Source organism: Malus sylvestris, chromosome 7, assembly GCF_916048215.2.
Source record: "Malus sylvestris chromosome 7, drMalSylv7.2, whole genome shotgun sequence".
NCBI lineage: Eukaryota > Viridiplantae > Streptophyta > Magnoliopsida > Rosales > Rosaceae > Malus > Malus sylvestris.
In genome coordinates, this window is record NC_062266.1 from 5946328 (window position 1) to 5960870 (window position 14543).

General features: G+C 38.8%; 3 protein-coding genes across 3 annotated transcripts; 2 read left to right on the plus strand and 1 right to left on the minus strand.

Moving 5' to 3' along the window:
• Positions 1-1271: 1271 nt before the first annotated feature.
• On the plus strand, positions 1272-7113 carry LOC126629737 (ACT domain-containing protein ACR12). Its single transcript, XM_050299843.1, has 10 exons — positions 1272-1555; positions 1892-1946; positions 2660-2782; positions 3100-3194; positions 4655-4739; positions 4859-4918; positions 5871-5926; positions 6277-6382; positions 6461-6529; positions 6754-7113. Exons 1-10 carry the CDS (start codon positions 1392-1394, stop codon positions 6814-6816), a joined length of 876 nt encoding a protein of 291 aa, XP_050155800.1. The 5' UTR covers positions 1272-1391; the 3' UTR covers positions 6817-7113.
• Positions 7114-8262: 1149 nt separating this feature from the next.
• On the plus strand, positions 8263-9398 carry LOC126630842 (germin-like protein subfamily 3 member 2). Its single transcript, XM_050301052.1, has one exon. The coding sequence runs from the start codon at positions 8480-8482 to the stop codon at positions 9119-9121; it is 642 nt and encodes a 213-aa protein (XP_050157009.1). The 5' UTR covers positions 8263-8479; the 3' UTR covers positions 9122-9398.
• Positions 9399-9752: 354 nt separating this feature from the next.
• Positions 9753-11717, minus strand: LOC126630841 (protein trichome birefringence-like 36). The gene is made up of 5 exons (XM_050301051.1): positions 11331-11717; positions 10994-11165; positions 10606-10787; positions 10327-10485; positions 9753-10228 (listed from the first exon to the last, which is right to left on the minus strand). The coding sequence occupies exons 1-5, from the start codon at positions 11657-11659 to the stop codon at positions 9931-9933; spliced, it is 1140 nt and encodes a 379-aa protein (XP_050157008.1). The 5' UTR covers positions 11660-11717; the 3' UTR covers positions 9753-9930.
• Positions 11718-14543: the final 2826 nt, after the last annotated feature.

Sequence of the window (14543 nt, forward strand, 5' to 3'; positions counted from 1 at the left end):
GAACTTACGGATTGGGAATTCGACGTATGGATCTTCCCGAATTGAATTTGCCAGTTAGTAAAATAAAACGTTGACCGCCACTTGATTTCGTGATTGGCGGAGATCCGACCGTTGGATCATAATGAAATTTTAGTATGTTGTTCTAGAAGCGTAATGGTGAACTACGAATGACTTGATCCCTTCGTAGGGTACGTAGGCAATCTAACGAGGAGGTTAGATGTAGTCATAAAATAACCTAAATTTAATATTATTCTTGATTTGCTAAGGAAAGAAATTTATTATGGTTAATAGCGTAGAGATTAACCATGATTTTATTTTGGCCTATCACCGGATTTAGCTTCCACATAAGAATTTTGGGTCTTTACAACCTGCACTTCCACCATGACATGTCGTCCAAGTTCATTGCCTTTGGCTTAGGCAAAGCCGCACTCACTAGCCGTCGGCGAATGATCTCATCTTTCGCCTCACTTCCTATCAGCGAATTCTCTCTTCATCCTCCTCGCTCGACTTTGTGCTCGCGGGCGACGAGTCCTAGTACATGAGGCCATTATCCAATGGCCTCAGCTCTTAGTCGTCCAATTCCATCACCACCGCCATCAGAACATTGGAACACGACTCAAATTTTGGAGTTTGCTCCGCCTTTCCCCGTCTGCCTTTTTTCTTCGTCTTCGTCCCTTCCTCTCTATCTTCCTGTTCCTCCTCTTGGTCTTTTAAGCCGATTTCGCGATCATAGAGAAGGCGGACTCCTCCCTCGACTGCCATCTCCTATTGCTTCGCCCTCGCCTTCAATTCTTTTATTATCATGTGATGTCATGATGACGTCAACATGACATCATATTGCCTCAGGCACAAAAGGCAGACGAGAATTGCTCGATTGTTGAGTCTAGGAGAGTTGGGCCCACCAAATAGCAGGGGGATTTGAGTGGGCTGGAGCAATTTTTGTTAGGGTAAATACATTGAATCACCTAATTACAAAGGAGATTTGTTGGGTGAACTTAATTTATATATAAAAAAAAAAAACTAAAGCAATACCAAACTCAACCTAAAAAACCATTTTTTTTTAACAAACGACATTATCTATACTAAGAGGAAGATGTGAGTTTATCCTCACAATAGATTAGTAATAATGTGATTCAAATTTGTCTTTAACGTAATCAAAACCGGTTTTTGATTAAAAAAAATACGTTTAGGTACAAACTGACGCGGACTTCAATCACCCAGAGTGGGCCCCACCCGAATGACGCAATAATCAAATTATTCTCCACAGCGATGCCATTTCCTCACTCTCCCTACTTCATCATCATTTTTGTTCAGCAACCGGAACCCCAAAATCTCAATTTCTGAGAAGCTCAGACAAACAATCTCATCAATTTGCAGTTTAGTCCTCCCCCATGGCGCTCTTTGCTTCTTCCATCAATCTCCATCTATCTAAAATCTCTCATTCCGAATTTGCCCCTCGGCCCCGCCCCTCCCCGTACGACCCCCCCAAACTCCTCCCTTTTCCTGCCGTATGCTCCTCCCAACGTGCTGCCGCCAACGCCTTCTCCAGAGAAAGGTGTGAGATCTCTCTCCCAGTTTTTCTTTTCTGACTTCTCAGTTTTCGCTTTTCTTTGAATGTTCTGTTTGGTAGCCGAGAAAATTTTGGATTAAAACGAAGATCAAGCTTCTCAAGAAGCTCTCGATCTCTTTGTTTCGGCCTTTATGATCAAGGTTTTATTAATTCATTTTTGTTTAAATCGTCACGAAGAAGATTAAGAGCAAGTTTCAAGTCAACTTAGAGTAGATTTTGAAGTTTTTTTTTTTTTTTAATTTTATTTAATTTTTTAATTTAATAATTACGATCCGAAATATTCGTTGATATTTTGATTATATACTGGAAAATTTTATGCAGGAACATTATGCGTGCGTCGATGAATGGTCTGAATGCAGTTGGATCAAGCTCGTTGGTTAGTTACATTATATGCTTAATGCAAATAGTTTCATGGTTATTTTAGTGGGATTTCATGTTTATGACCATTCCTATGATATTTCGGATCGATTGGTGTTGTTTGATTTACTATCTGAAAATTTTCAATTAGTGAATCTGTTGTTTTTGGCAAATGAAATGAGTTGCGATCAGTTTCTTTGAAAGGATAACAGACATTGGATTCTAGTGGAGATACCTATATGTCGAAAGCTTTAACGGAAAACAAATTAACCTCACAAATCTTTGTGCTGAGGTCCCGAAATAAGGGGCGTTAATTTGTTATAGTTATTCCTATGGGATTCTAGGGGCTGCATTATTGGTCAGATTATTCAAACCACTATTTATGAGTAAATTTTAGTGTTTGAGAAACCCAAGTGACCCATGACTTGAAACAGGAAATTCCATCGCAGACAGTAAGATAGAATAAGAGGTAGTTTGGACCTTGCAGCAGAAAATAGAGATTACATTCTCTTTGACTGTTTTTCGTTTTGCTCTGTCAATATTTTATTTGCCTGTTAAAACTTTTCATTATCCTTGAGTGGGTCATGATCAAATCTTAGAACTTTTGGGGTTGGAAAAATTAGTTCACAATGCAATAATACATCTAGAGTCTAGACTGACTTTTGATTATCTGCAAGAGTGTGATGAGACTGTATCATATACCAACAAATTGATGGATACTTTAAACTGCAGAAGTCTGATCAAGGTGCTGATTATCTTCCAATGCCAGTTGTTATGATCGATCAAGATTCAGATTCTGATGCAACTATTGTGCAACTCAGCTTCGGCGATCGCCTTGGAGCACTCATTGATACGGTGAAGTTGCCAATGGAAACTTTATATGTTTTCTATTTTAGGATAACATGGATTGCGATCCTCGTGTTTTTATTTACATTGTATTTCAGTTTTGAGTGTGATAAGTTTTGAAACAGGGGTCTTAAAGCAGATCCTTTTAAACCAAAATCTTTCGGCACACCAGTTTAGATTTCAGATAGGACTTCTTATTTGTTTCTCTTGAAACCACCTTCAAACGTGCTGCATGTACCCGATCTACTAATCAAATAGATTTTATTTGTTTTGTTAACAAAAGGAAGCTTATGATTGATTGCTTTCCTTTGTTTAAATGAGGACAGATGAATGCATTGAAAGATTTGGGATTGGATGTGGCTAAGGGAACTGTCACCACTGAGGGACCAGTCAAACAAACGAAGTTTTATATAACACGATTGTGAGTACTTATTTCTTTTTGTTTCTCATCGTGTAGCACATATTAAGTATGTGTATGTTGAGTTTTTCCCATACGTAGTTCTAAAAGAAAGTTTGAACCAGTTTTGTGGTGCTATTGGAGATTCTCAAACATTTTAGGTCTAGGTGCCTAATATAGCATCATACCAATTTCATTTTTCACTTAATAGTTAAAGCTTTTTGGAATAGTGGTCAGCCGGTGTACTTTAACATAGTATCAGGGCAGGAGATTTGGAATTTAAATCCTTGCAATTAGAAACTCCCAGTGTAAGTTGAATTGCTTCAATATGGTATCAGAGCCATTCATCAAATGTTGGTCATCCTAACCGACCACATAGGTATTACTATGTACCATACTTATTTCGGGACTGCGCCACTTCTATTTTTTGCCAAATTTGAGTAGAAAATAAGGTTTATCACTGTTGTTCTAGTGGCTAAATTTGTACATCAGGGTGCCACACCGACTGGTGTCTCTAGTATCTTCAGACCTTAGAGGGCCCCTAATTAAGTTGTGCTGCAATACTAAGCCAGCTCATTTCTAATTCTGTGAACCACCAATTTATGACCATAAAATCAAAAAGATATTCAAGCCAATTTGGATGTTGAGATATTGTTCTTTTGGGTTTATAAAAAGCTGAGCTGTTAGAATTCCTTTGTCAGACATCGACCATAGAGCTTGAGAACAAGCCCTTCAAATAGAATTACCCCACTCTAACTATCATTGAGGCCTTTTGAATTAAAACCCCACACCTGACGGATTGAGCAGGTGGCCAAATGGGGACAATATCGGTGTTGTTGGAGTAGGCTCATGGCCCATCTACCTGAAATTTAAGATGGTCTCAGAGCCAGGGGACGGGTCCGTACATCCACGTGAACGGGTGGGTCTCCTTTGGCCCCACGCAAATGGGTGAGCCCTGACATGGCTCCACGTAGGCCAAAAGATGCCGCATGCATTGGCCCAGCGCGAACTGGTGAGCTCTGGCTTGGCTCCACGTGGTTACCGATGTGTGGAACTCCACGTGTGACCCATAAAATAGGGTCTCATGTGCGGGGAAGTGTTAGAATTCCTCTGTCCCACATCGGCCACAGAGCTTGAGAACAAGCCCTTCAAATAGAATTACCCCACTCTAACAATCACTGAGACCTTTTGTGTTAAAACCCCACACCTTACGGATTGAGCAGGTGGCCAAGTGGAGACAGTATCGGTGTTGGAGTGGTCCCATGGCCTGTCTACCTGAAATTTAAGATGAACTGCTCAGTGTGTTTATAGTTAGTTTCCAATACATGTGTACATAATCTACAGATGTTCAAAATTTTGATATGTTTCACTGTACAAGTCTGTAATTGTCACTCTTAATTTGTTGTACCACCTATAAGACAAATACTCTCTACATTTTGTAATGCAAGTTTTTAGCATTTACAAATTGTTTTCGCGAATGCTAGAGACACTGGGCGCAAAGTTGAAGATCCCGATATGTTAGAGAGAATTCGACTTACCATCATCAACAATCTTTTGAAGTATCATCCAGTAAGAATGCTCAATCATAAAATTTTATGTGAAGTGTGAGACGGTTCATTGTATTTTTAAATTGTTGTCAAATGATTCGTTGTTTTCAATTTGATTTGCTAACTTTCTGCTTACTATAGGAATCTAGTCAGCATCTAGCAATGGGTGAAGCATTTGGAATAAAAGCTCCAGAGAAGAAGGTGATGTTCTTAACCTTTTAGCCTTAGGATCATAATTTATTCAGCTCTATGCCCATTTTACAGTTCTTATTTGTTCGTCTCTACTGTGGATGTCCCTCTTTTGGGCTTACCTTCCAGTGCTGAACGGTGTATGTCCTAATGAAACTCAATTATAGGACTGTCCTGCTGGTCACTCTTGGCCTTTGCTCTGATGCCATAATAGTCACAGGGTTGGAAATATTATGCTTCCATAGCCTATCTCCTCTATTGGGCCAAATTGAATCCAGACCACACAGATGAATCTGCATGCTATATTGTAGTCAGCTTGTCATCAGTTGTCGTCTCAATGGCTTCATATGATTCCCTTAAGGCTGAAAAGAAGTTGATTGCTTTTTTTTGGTTCTATTTATTTTTGAAGATGAATCTTAATAATAAAATATGTTTGGGGTCCTGTTGCCAAAAAGTGTGTTGTTTTTTGTTTGCCCACTCTCTCTCTCTCTCTCTCTCTCTCTCTCTCTAAGTGGACTAATTTTTTAGCATCTTTTTTGTAGAGTGTGCTGATTGTATTATATGATTTTGTTTGGTATTGTTGTATTAGCTGTTGGACTTGTAGTCATCTCACCTTGTATTTTCTTCACTTTGTGTTTATCATAAGAGAAAAGTCAGGATCACTTTTAGTCATCTCACTTTGCGTTTTCTTATGCTTAATAAGTTCTGTAACTTGCTTCGTTCTCAATTATGTGCAATCAACTTCATTTTAGTACTAAAAGCCTTGCAGCCAGTATTTAGTTTTTTTGTCAAAGACTCAAAACATTTCCACTGTCATTAAGTTTGTTTTACTTCACTGCAGTCAAGTATGATTTTATTGTTGAGACGCTTTTAGTTCATGCATGTTTGTATGTCCTTTTTTTATGACAAAATGTCCTTTTTTATGACAAACTTGTTTGTAATATACTGATATTGTTGATTGCAGCTTGATGTGGATATTGCAACTCATATACATGTGAAGGAAGATGGACCTAAGAAGAGGTTTGCAACATATAATTGAGAATAGCATTTAGCATTACAATTTTATTTGTTATCTTCTATTTCAGTTTCAGTGTTATATTCCACACCACATTGGGTTGCGGAATGAATACTCTCATCTCTGATAAAATTTTCAGTGTTCCCGGAACACGGAACACGGGCCGGTACACCACATGTTATAATGCAAGGGGAGGGGCCTTTAAAAAAACCCGTCTCTCTGCTTATATTACCGGCTCGTGTTTTGGGCACATAAAGAAATCTCTCCTCATCTCTAAGCTTTCTTCACATTTGTTTATCGTGATGGTTGCTTGATTTAGCATGTGCTCATGCATTTATGTTATCCATATCACCAGCTTGCTTTACATAGAGACAGCAGATAGACCTGGGTTGCTAGTAGAAATCATAAAAATCATTGCTGACGTTAATATCGATGTGGAATCAGCTGAGATTGATACAGAAGTATGCCCTTCCCTAATTGCTTTCTCTCCTCCTTTCCTCCCATTTACCCGTGGTTAACTTTCTACTCTCGTCTTATAGGGGTTGGTAGCCAAAGATAAATTTCATGTTAGCTACAGAGGGGCAGCATTAAACAGTTCCTTGTCTCAGGTAATTGATTTGGTTCTGTATTGCCAATTCAGATTGTGTGACCTTCCGATTTAACCAATATTTTTAGCTCCAATCGTCATTGAGAGAGCTCTTGATTACCTTCAAGTTTTAGGGTTTATTAATTTGAATTCTGCTATAACTGCAAAAAAAAAAAAAAAAATTCTGGTTATGCATCGTAAGAACGTTGTGCACTATCTGTTATAAGAATTTTTTTGAATTTTCAGGTGTTGGTGAACTGTTTGCGTTACTACATCCGTAGGCCAGAAACAGATATAGATAGTTACTAATACCTGGATAAACTGCATTTGTTCGTAAAGCAAACTGTAGCAAACAGTCAGCTCAGAGTGACTTGCTGATGCGCTAGTTTTCGAGATTTTGAGTTAATGTTGCTGCAGCATGGGGGATTTTCTGTATGAGCATCCAGTGATTCCTATGATTTATATAAAAGTTAGTATGCATTTGTCTTCCGCCCGACGCCTTGTCGAGTGGTGATCAAGCAGTATGAATACGAACTTTTTCTCCTTTGAATTGATGTATTCAGCCTTCTATGTGTCTATGCAGCAAAGACATGGTTAATGATTTAAGAGGTTTTTTTCTTTCTATTTTTTATAATTTCGTATCGAAGCTTCGAACAAGCTTTTTAGTAAAACGTCTTACGAATCGAAATTATGTCTTTTAAAGCATAATTCAAAACATGCAGATGTTATTTTCCCGAAGACTGAAAACACGCCATTAGCTTCTTTCGTGGTCTTGTTCGAATCTTTTATTTTCAATTATCGCTTGCATAAAAATGAAAAATAAAACACAATTATCTGCCTACCATGTCGTAAACCACCGTATATGGTCCACTCTGTCGCTTCCAATCATGTCATAAACCATGTATAATGTATGCCCCTAAAAAGTAATAACAATTTTGTCGTAGGCCAAGTAACTTGAAGGTGAGAGTACCTTCAAGGCACTAAAAATGCCTGAGAGGAATAAACGAGATTATGTAAAAGTCTGCAAGTTTTTGTTTCTTTCTTTGGTTGCTTACAGTGGCAAGTTCAGGAAAAATTCTTGGGAAGGAAGAGGGGTCAGTAAGGAAAAAGTTGGTGCCATTTTTTGGCCGGAAACAACACGTAAATTTGTCGATTTGGCATTTCGTCGAGCAATTGATAGGCTATAGTCTTTTGCAAAGCTATGGTGTGTAGGTGTCATAGAGATGCCCACAACGTCCGAGCGAGTCTGCCGACTGATATCAGCATAAAAGTCATCGTTTTTTGTTGACAAGTTAGGTCATGCCGAGTCTCATTCATGCATTTTGTCGGTATGTGCACGAATTGGTTACTACCAGGACAACCAATGGGTCATCAGAGGCAATCCACAACTTTTCCTGCCTCCAGGGGGTCAACTGACCACGTTGACCTCCTGGTGGATCCGCCACTGGTTGCTAAGTGTGGATTCTCTACTATGTTCCAATGTATCTTACATGTCAAAATTTTCGATTGTTAGATCTTTATACAAGGATCTAATGAGCAAAGATCTAACCGAAGCATAGTAGAATTTTCAGACACGTAGGATAGTTATTCGTGCTAAGCTAATAAGACCAAACTTTAATGATAATGAGAGCCATAGGCACAGGTCATCCCCCCACTAGAACCAACTCTAATCTCCACCAGAAACAAGAAGAAAAATCAAATTACATGTTGGTGGATGCAGTCATTTCTGGCTAACTAATTAATCCTCAATTCTCACTTTCTTCCCAAGCAAAGTTGGTACATGTAAAAGGCCTAAAGGGCAGGTAGCACCACCAACTCTCTATTATTTTAACAACATATTTTAAAGGTCTGTTTCCTTATCTAGCCAGAACATTTGTCGTTTGATGCCATAATTTCCAGATCAAAGTGGTTGAATGTCTGAAAATTGAAACACCAGTTCTCCTCCTTCATTCTTGATTTTTTTATACCAAAAATGGTTTACAAAACGGTAGTCCTTTTCGTTATCCTCCTCTTCAACATGAGCTATGTGATTTTCGCTTCTGATCCGGATCCGGTTCAAGACTTCTGCATAGCCAACACAGAGCCTGCAAGCCATTCCAGCCAATGCAAGAACTCATCCCTCGCAACTGTAGAAGATTTTGTATTTTCTGGCATTAAGGTTCCTGGAAAGTTTGGTCCTACCGGGCTTTCTGGCGTTTCGGTGAACTCAAATGTCTTTCCAGGACTCAACACACTTGGCATGTCATTTGTCCGAGCTGACTTTGAAGTTGGTGGAGTAAACGTGCCACATTTTCACCCGAGAGCCACGGAGACTGCATTCGTGCTCGAAGGAAAGATTTATTCGGGGTTTGTTGATACGAATAACAGGATTTTCGCCAAAGTGATCGAAAAAGGTGAGGTGATGGTGTTTCCAAGGGGTCTACTGCACTTCCAAATGAATGTTGGTGATACTCCGGCAACTTTATTGGGCAGCTTTGACAGCCAAAACCCCGGATCCCAGAGAATCCCCGCTGCAATTTTCGGATCCGGTATCAAAGATAAGCTCTTGGAAAAAGCTTTTGGATTGAGTTCTAAGGAGATTTCTAAGTTGAAAAAGAAGCTTGGTTCACATTGATTGAGCTTGCTAGAAGAGTACCTGCAGTTTCTTTTATTTTTATTTTTTATTATTTGATTTTATTAATTTGAATGTAGTGACTGCATGTAGTATAATTGTGTGAGCAAATTATAGATTGATGAAATACATGAATTCAAATAAGGTATATTTTTAGGACTGTTGGCAAAGGCAATACGCTGGCCTTTTGCACCTGAGTTTGATTATTTTCGTGAAATACTGTTGTATAAAATATTATATCTGGTACTCAGCATGATAAAGATTATTTCTTACCGAAAAAGCAATTTAAATAAATGTCAATTATTACAAGACATCATTATTATAAGGTCATGGCTACAAAAGTGAAGGTAACATCTCTTGCTTTTTTGAATTGAAAACTTTGGTTCTTCAACCTTTATGATCATAGCCAGCCAGCATGCTTTGTTAGTTGCTCACCTCTCCTACTAGTAGTCTAGAAATTTGGTTATAAATTATTAAATGGATGCAGATATGAGCGTAGTCAAGTTGGCTAAATCTGCAGTCAAGTTGGCTAAATCTGCAGGTGCTTTCCCAACCTAAGTTCGATCCCCCCTCCCTGAAGCTTAGGTTAGATTCGAATGTCGGTCAAATAAAGAAAAGAACAAAAAACATAGACGAGTGCAAAGAGACTTTGCTACCAAGCATATTATGATGAGTGATGACCATCTCACATTGTTCTACAACCACCCCACCACAACATCATAATTAGCATTACAAACTTTAATCTGCAGAAAAGAAGAGTTACTCTCACACTCGACCTAAATTTTTAATTAACACAATTAATTAAGTCATACTTAAAGCAAGGCATTCAACATCTCATTCCAACTATCAGGCACCCCAGGAAGGCACCAATGGCTGCAGTCAGAGGATAAGCCTCCTGGGTGCTGCTTCTCTTCTTGCCCCATGGCCCTTCTGTACACAGAAGGGTGCCCGTCTCTTCGAAAAGCCGACATGGTAGTTATGTCCTGAAGATATACCGGAAATCTCATATTTCTCAATACAGTTTGTAGCACTATCAATGGCTCTGGAACATGTTGGTGACTGAAATAAGCCAGAGGCTGCTTCTGATTATAGCATCTCCAACCATTTTCTCTGCCGAAAAAGCGAATAACACGTTGAAGTATGTATAAAAGAATTCTGTGAACTATATAATTGCATCATAACTGCATTAGAGATCTCATATTATGTACCTGTTGTGCCTAGGAGACATGCTTCGAAAAATCACTCGGGTTTTTCGAGGATCTAGGTTTAAATCGATCCATTTAGCCCATGTAGTGAGTCCTTTTTGGTATGCAACCATTGGATTAATGTTTGTATACAGAGAGTGCCCTTCCATGTAATAATCCCACCTGAAACATGTTAGAAGAACTCTTCAATTAAGATCATAATTAAGAACATCCACAATGCTACCACTTCTGAAGCAAAGGAAATGAGGAAAGGTGACTCGATGAATGCGAATTTTCTCTTACGAACTCGATTTGTCAGAGTGAGTCCACCAGTGAGCAGAATCAAACACAAGAACATCAGCTCCTCTCCAGTACTTTGCATTCTCTTCTATCAAGTCCAAATGTAAAATTCTCTTTTTGTCAGCTCCTCTGTTCAACTCCACTAGGAGTGGTGCCCACGAAAACTCAATCGATGTCTCAAAATCCTGTGTGAATTACATTTACTGTTTATGTTAAAGATTTAAGAACAACGATCAAATCTTGAGGCTTTCCTCTAAACAATGTAAAAACAAAAACTGAAAATAGTTATCACACAAGTTTTCAGTTTTTACAATGATGAAAACTATGAACCGAAAATTGAAAGTGATTGGTTATCAAACGATGCCTAAAATTTGAACAAAAATAATTGTACCATTGCATGGAATGCCATTGAAGGACCACTGTAGGTCACTCTCTTTCTGCCAGTTGGAACAACTCCTTGTACCAAGCACACTAGAGATTCCCACTGATTCCTCATTATAGAATCACCCACCAGCATTATTCTTTTCCTTCTCATTTTTCCAAGAAATTTCAGTGCATCAAACCTTCAATGAAACAAAAAACCAAGAAATCACATTACTAAATGATTTTAAATTACAGGGAGGGAGATTCGAACTTGGATGTAGAGGAGAGAGCACACTACTCTAGCAAATTACTTGGCTAAGTTCATGCATTCGGATAGATTCTTTAGTTTTAGTTTAGAGTGGTACCTTGGAATGGAGCAGCTGTTTGGCTTCCACCTCCACTTTTCGTAGTCGGAATCCGGCCTTCCATTCTTTTGACAAGTCACCGCAGTGCTAAGATATGGACAAGTCGAGTCATAAAGAGGGTACGATTGATCGTAAACCCATTTTCCGTCAGAGAGCTCACATCTCCTCCTTGAATTTTGGTGGCTCTGAACCATGTTCACTGCATCATCTTCATCGTCAAGCCAAGAGTCATCTTCTAGCTCAAGATGTGATGACTTCCCATGAAAGAAGCATAGAAAGACAATGAAGATGCAGGAGAAGAAGAGGAGTTGAAGCTTTGGTTTGCTCATTGATTTCCGAATTCCAAAGCTAGGGAAAGCTTGAAGTAGCTAGTGTCCCCAGTGAAGAAAACAAGCATTTTATAAGCTGCATGCAGGGCCTTGATGATTGTATATGATTAGAACTGTAGCATCAAAGGCATGACTTGCGGTGTGGTAGCACCATATCCAATTATCCATATGCAATGCTTTTTGAGAATGACTTGTATGACACAAATACGCTATCATGGTGGCGTTTCGTATCAATAATAATGTGTTAGTTTTTCTCTACTTATCATCCTATTACTAACGTGGGACATTACTAGAGTGGTGTTCTTATATTATTGACATGAAACGTTATTGTGATAGTGTACTGGTGCCACAAATTACTCTCATAGTGAGGAGGGGTGGTAGAAAGTCGAAACAAGGGATAAAAAGTAAGAAATTAGGTACCCGTAACTGGCGGATGTGTAGGCCATGCACATCAATGGAATTGCTTTTCAAAAGTAATAAAGGTTAAAGAGATAATTAGACCAGTTTACTTTGCAGAAAATTAAGGATCGTTGCACCAAATATAAACACCAATATCTCCTAAACACTGTTTTAAAAATCCCCGTCTAGCGCCGCCTAGGTGCTATGACACACCCCGACCCTAATTTTCTCCATACACCAGGGTAGGCACGTGCTGGTTGACACTCGAAGGTGACGCAAGCCATTTAATTATAAAATACAAATAAGATAATAGAAATTTAATTATAAATATTATGCAAGTGAGGAATATGTTCAGAACATATGACTAACTAGAACACTAAAGGAAATAATATAAATTTGAATGAATAAGAGAATGGGTCCTATGCCGAGAGGACTCGAAGATGCCGATGCATAAGTGTCTTGACGCCGGGATTGTATGCTTTGATTCTAAGTCCTGAAGGGGCGCAAAACAAACATGAGTAGACCAGAGTTTATATACATATAATAGAAACAGTTATCAACATACTAACCCCTAGGTTTTGTGAAAACAATAGCATAATATATAATTAGGTTTTTCCGAGAACTCTAGCATGCCATAAAACATCTCATAAAAAATATCTTGTATATAGTGCTAACTAGTGGTATTAGCATCAATTACAGTATCAGAACCCTTCATTTGCCAAACGTGCATATCTATCACTTGCCAAATAGGCATAACAATATCATTTGCCAAACAAGCATATATATCATTTGCCAAACATGCATATCCGTATCAATTGCCAAACAGGCATATAGTGACCACTAGGTACACACAAAACGTTGAACATAATCTTTCTAAACTATAGGTACATATATCTCAAAATCATCTTCATAGTATAAAGTCATCCATCATCTATACTATAAAGAAGTGTGTGAAAACATGTTCTAAATAGTATATCGGCATCCATTAGATATCCTACAAAGAACATGGTTTTGATAGAAAATATGGTATTCCAAAATAAGCTCAGTATAGCATGATAATCAATGTCTCATAAAACGTTCACAAAACGTATTCAGTAAATCATGCTTTTCATGTATGCATTTCTACTATTGAAATATGCATTTTAGAAGGGATCCATTCACATATAGTTAGCCGCCAAAGAGCCACACAAACTAGCGAACACGGAATCGTCACAAATAATTGTCCCTAAGCACATAAATGGTCCAATTAATAAAACTATATCATAACAATTGAATTTGGAAAAACAAACATCATAAACGGATTCAGGATGTCGAATTACCCTAAGAAGGGTCCTGGTTAAACTTTGAAAGGTCAACATAAGAATATTCCAGAGAATATTCCCTGACGGAATATTCCAGAGAATATTCCCTGACGGAATATTCCCTAACGGAATATTCCACATAAAGGGTTTGGGCCGGCTAGGGTTTAGGGTTTGAAAGGTTAAGGGGTTTAGTAAAGACTTGTGCTAGGGTTAACTTGTTAGGTTAATGGATTAGGGCTTAAAGGGTTTTGGGTGAAAGGGCCTAAATGAGTGGGTTTGGGTTCCAAAGCCCAAAGGTTTCAAGGCTGCCTTAAAAGGGCTTTAAGTTCATGGGTCGAAGGCCCTATTCGAATGGCCCAAGGGCCTTTGGGTTTTAAAAGGAAATAGACAAATAAATAATTAAAAGAAAGGGTTTTGGGTTTTCAAACAACGGGCCTAAGGCCCTAGGTTTTGGCACGGCCCAAAGGGCCTGTTTCAAAAAGGTTTGGGCTTGAAAGCCGGCCTGAGTTTAAAACATGGGTCGCCGGACCCAATTGAAGGAGAAGGCAGGATTCCGGTCGGTATATTGTACAAATTTAAACGTTCATAACTTTGTCAATACTCAACGAAATCAAGCCATTCAAAAACAGAAATCATAGTTCTCGACGAGATGAAGAGAATGATATTTCGCACGATGTCTAACTTGCTGTGGTTTGGCCGAAAAAATCCTCGAAAGCTGAGGAGGTCGTTAGAAACTGGGTAAGATTCAAATGAAGATAACTTCTTCAATACTCAATGAAATTGGGGGAAACAAAAAGGAAAGTTGTAGTACTCAGCGAGACAAAGAGATTGATAACTTTCACGCTGTCCAACTAGTCGTGGTTTGGCCGAAATGTGGCTCGAAAGCTGTCAGACTTGCCAGTAAAACTGGGAAAACACCTCCGAGTTATTTCTCACTATAAACCTTCACCAAAGAACCTAAAATGAGTCCTAACTAGGGTTTGATCGATCTAAGAGAAAGATTAGAGAGAGTTCTGAAGCTTACCAAGGTCGAGGGACGAGAAATCTCACCAGAGTCGTACCCCAAATAGTGGGGGTACCACTGTGCAGAGAGAGAATGCGAGGGAGAGAGAACGTGGCACGGTGATGTGGTGGTGTCATCGTCGAAGACTTCTTAGGTGCGGGGTGATTGGGTGTGTGAGTGT

Coding starts and splice junctions, on each gene's coding strand:
- LOC126629737 (XM_050299843.1), top strand. CDS start 1,392: ATGGCGCTCTTTGCTTCTTCCATCAATCTCCATCTATCTAAAATCTCT. Junction 4,919..5,870: donor TAAAAGCTCCAGAGAAGAAG/GTGATGTTCTTA, acceptor TGTTGATTGCAG/CTTGATGTGGATATTGCAAC. Junction 6,383..6,460: donor CAGCTGAGATTGATACAGAA/GTATGCCCTTCC, acceptor CTCGTCTTATAG/GGGTTGGTAGCCAAAGATAA.
- LOC126630841 (XM_050301051.1), bottom strand. CDS start 11,659: ATGAGCAAACCAAAGCTTCAACTCCTCTTCTTCTCCTGCATCTTCATT. Junction 10,788..10,993: donor CAATGGCATTCCATGCAATG/GTACAATTATTT, acceptor TAATTCACACAG/GATTTTGAGACATCGATTGA. Junction 10,486..10,605: donor CACTCTGACAAATCGAGTTC/GTAAGAGAAAAT, acceptor AACATGTTTCAG/GTGGGATTATTACATGGAAG.
- LOC126630842 (XM_050301052.1), top strand. CDS start 8,480: ATGGTTTACAAAACGGTAGTCCTTTTCGTTATCCTCCTCTTCAACATG.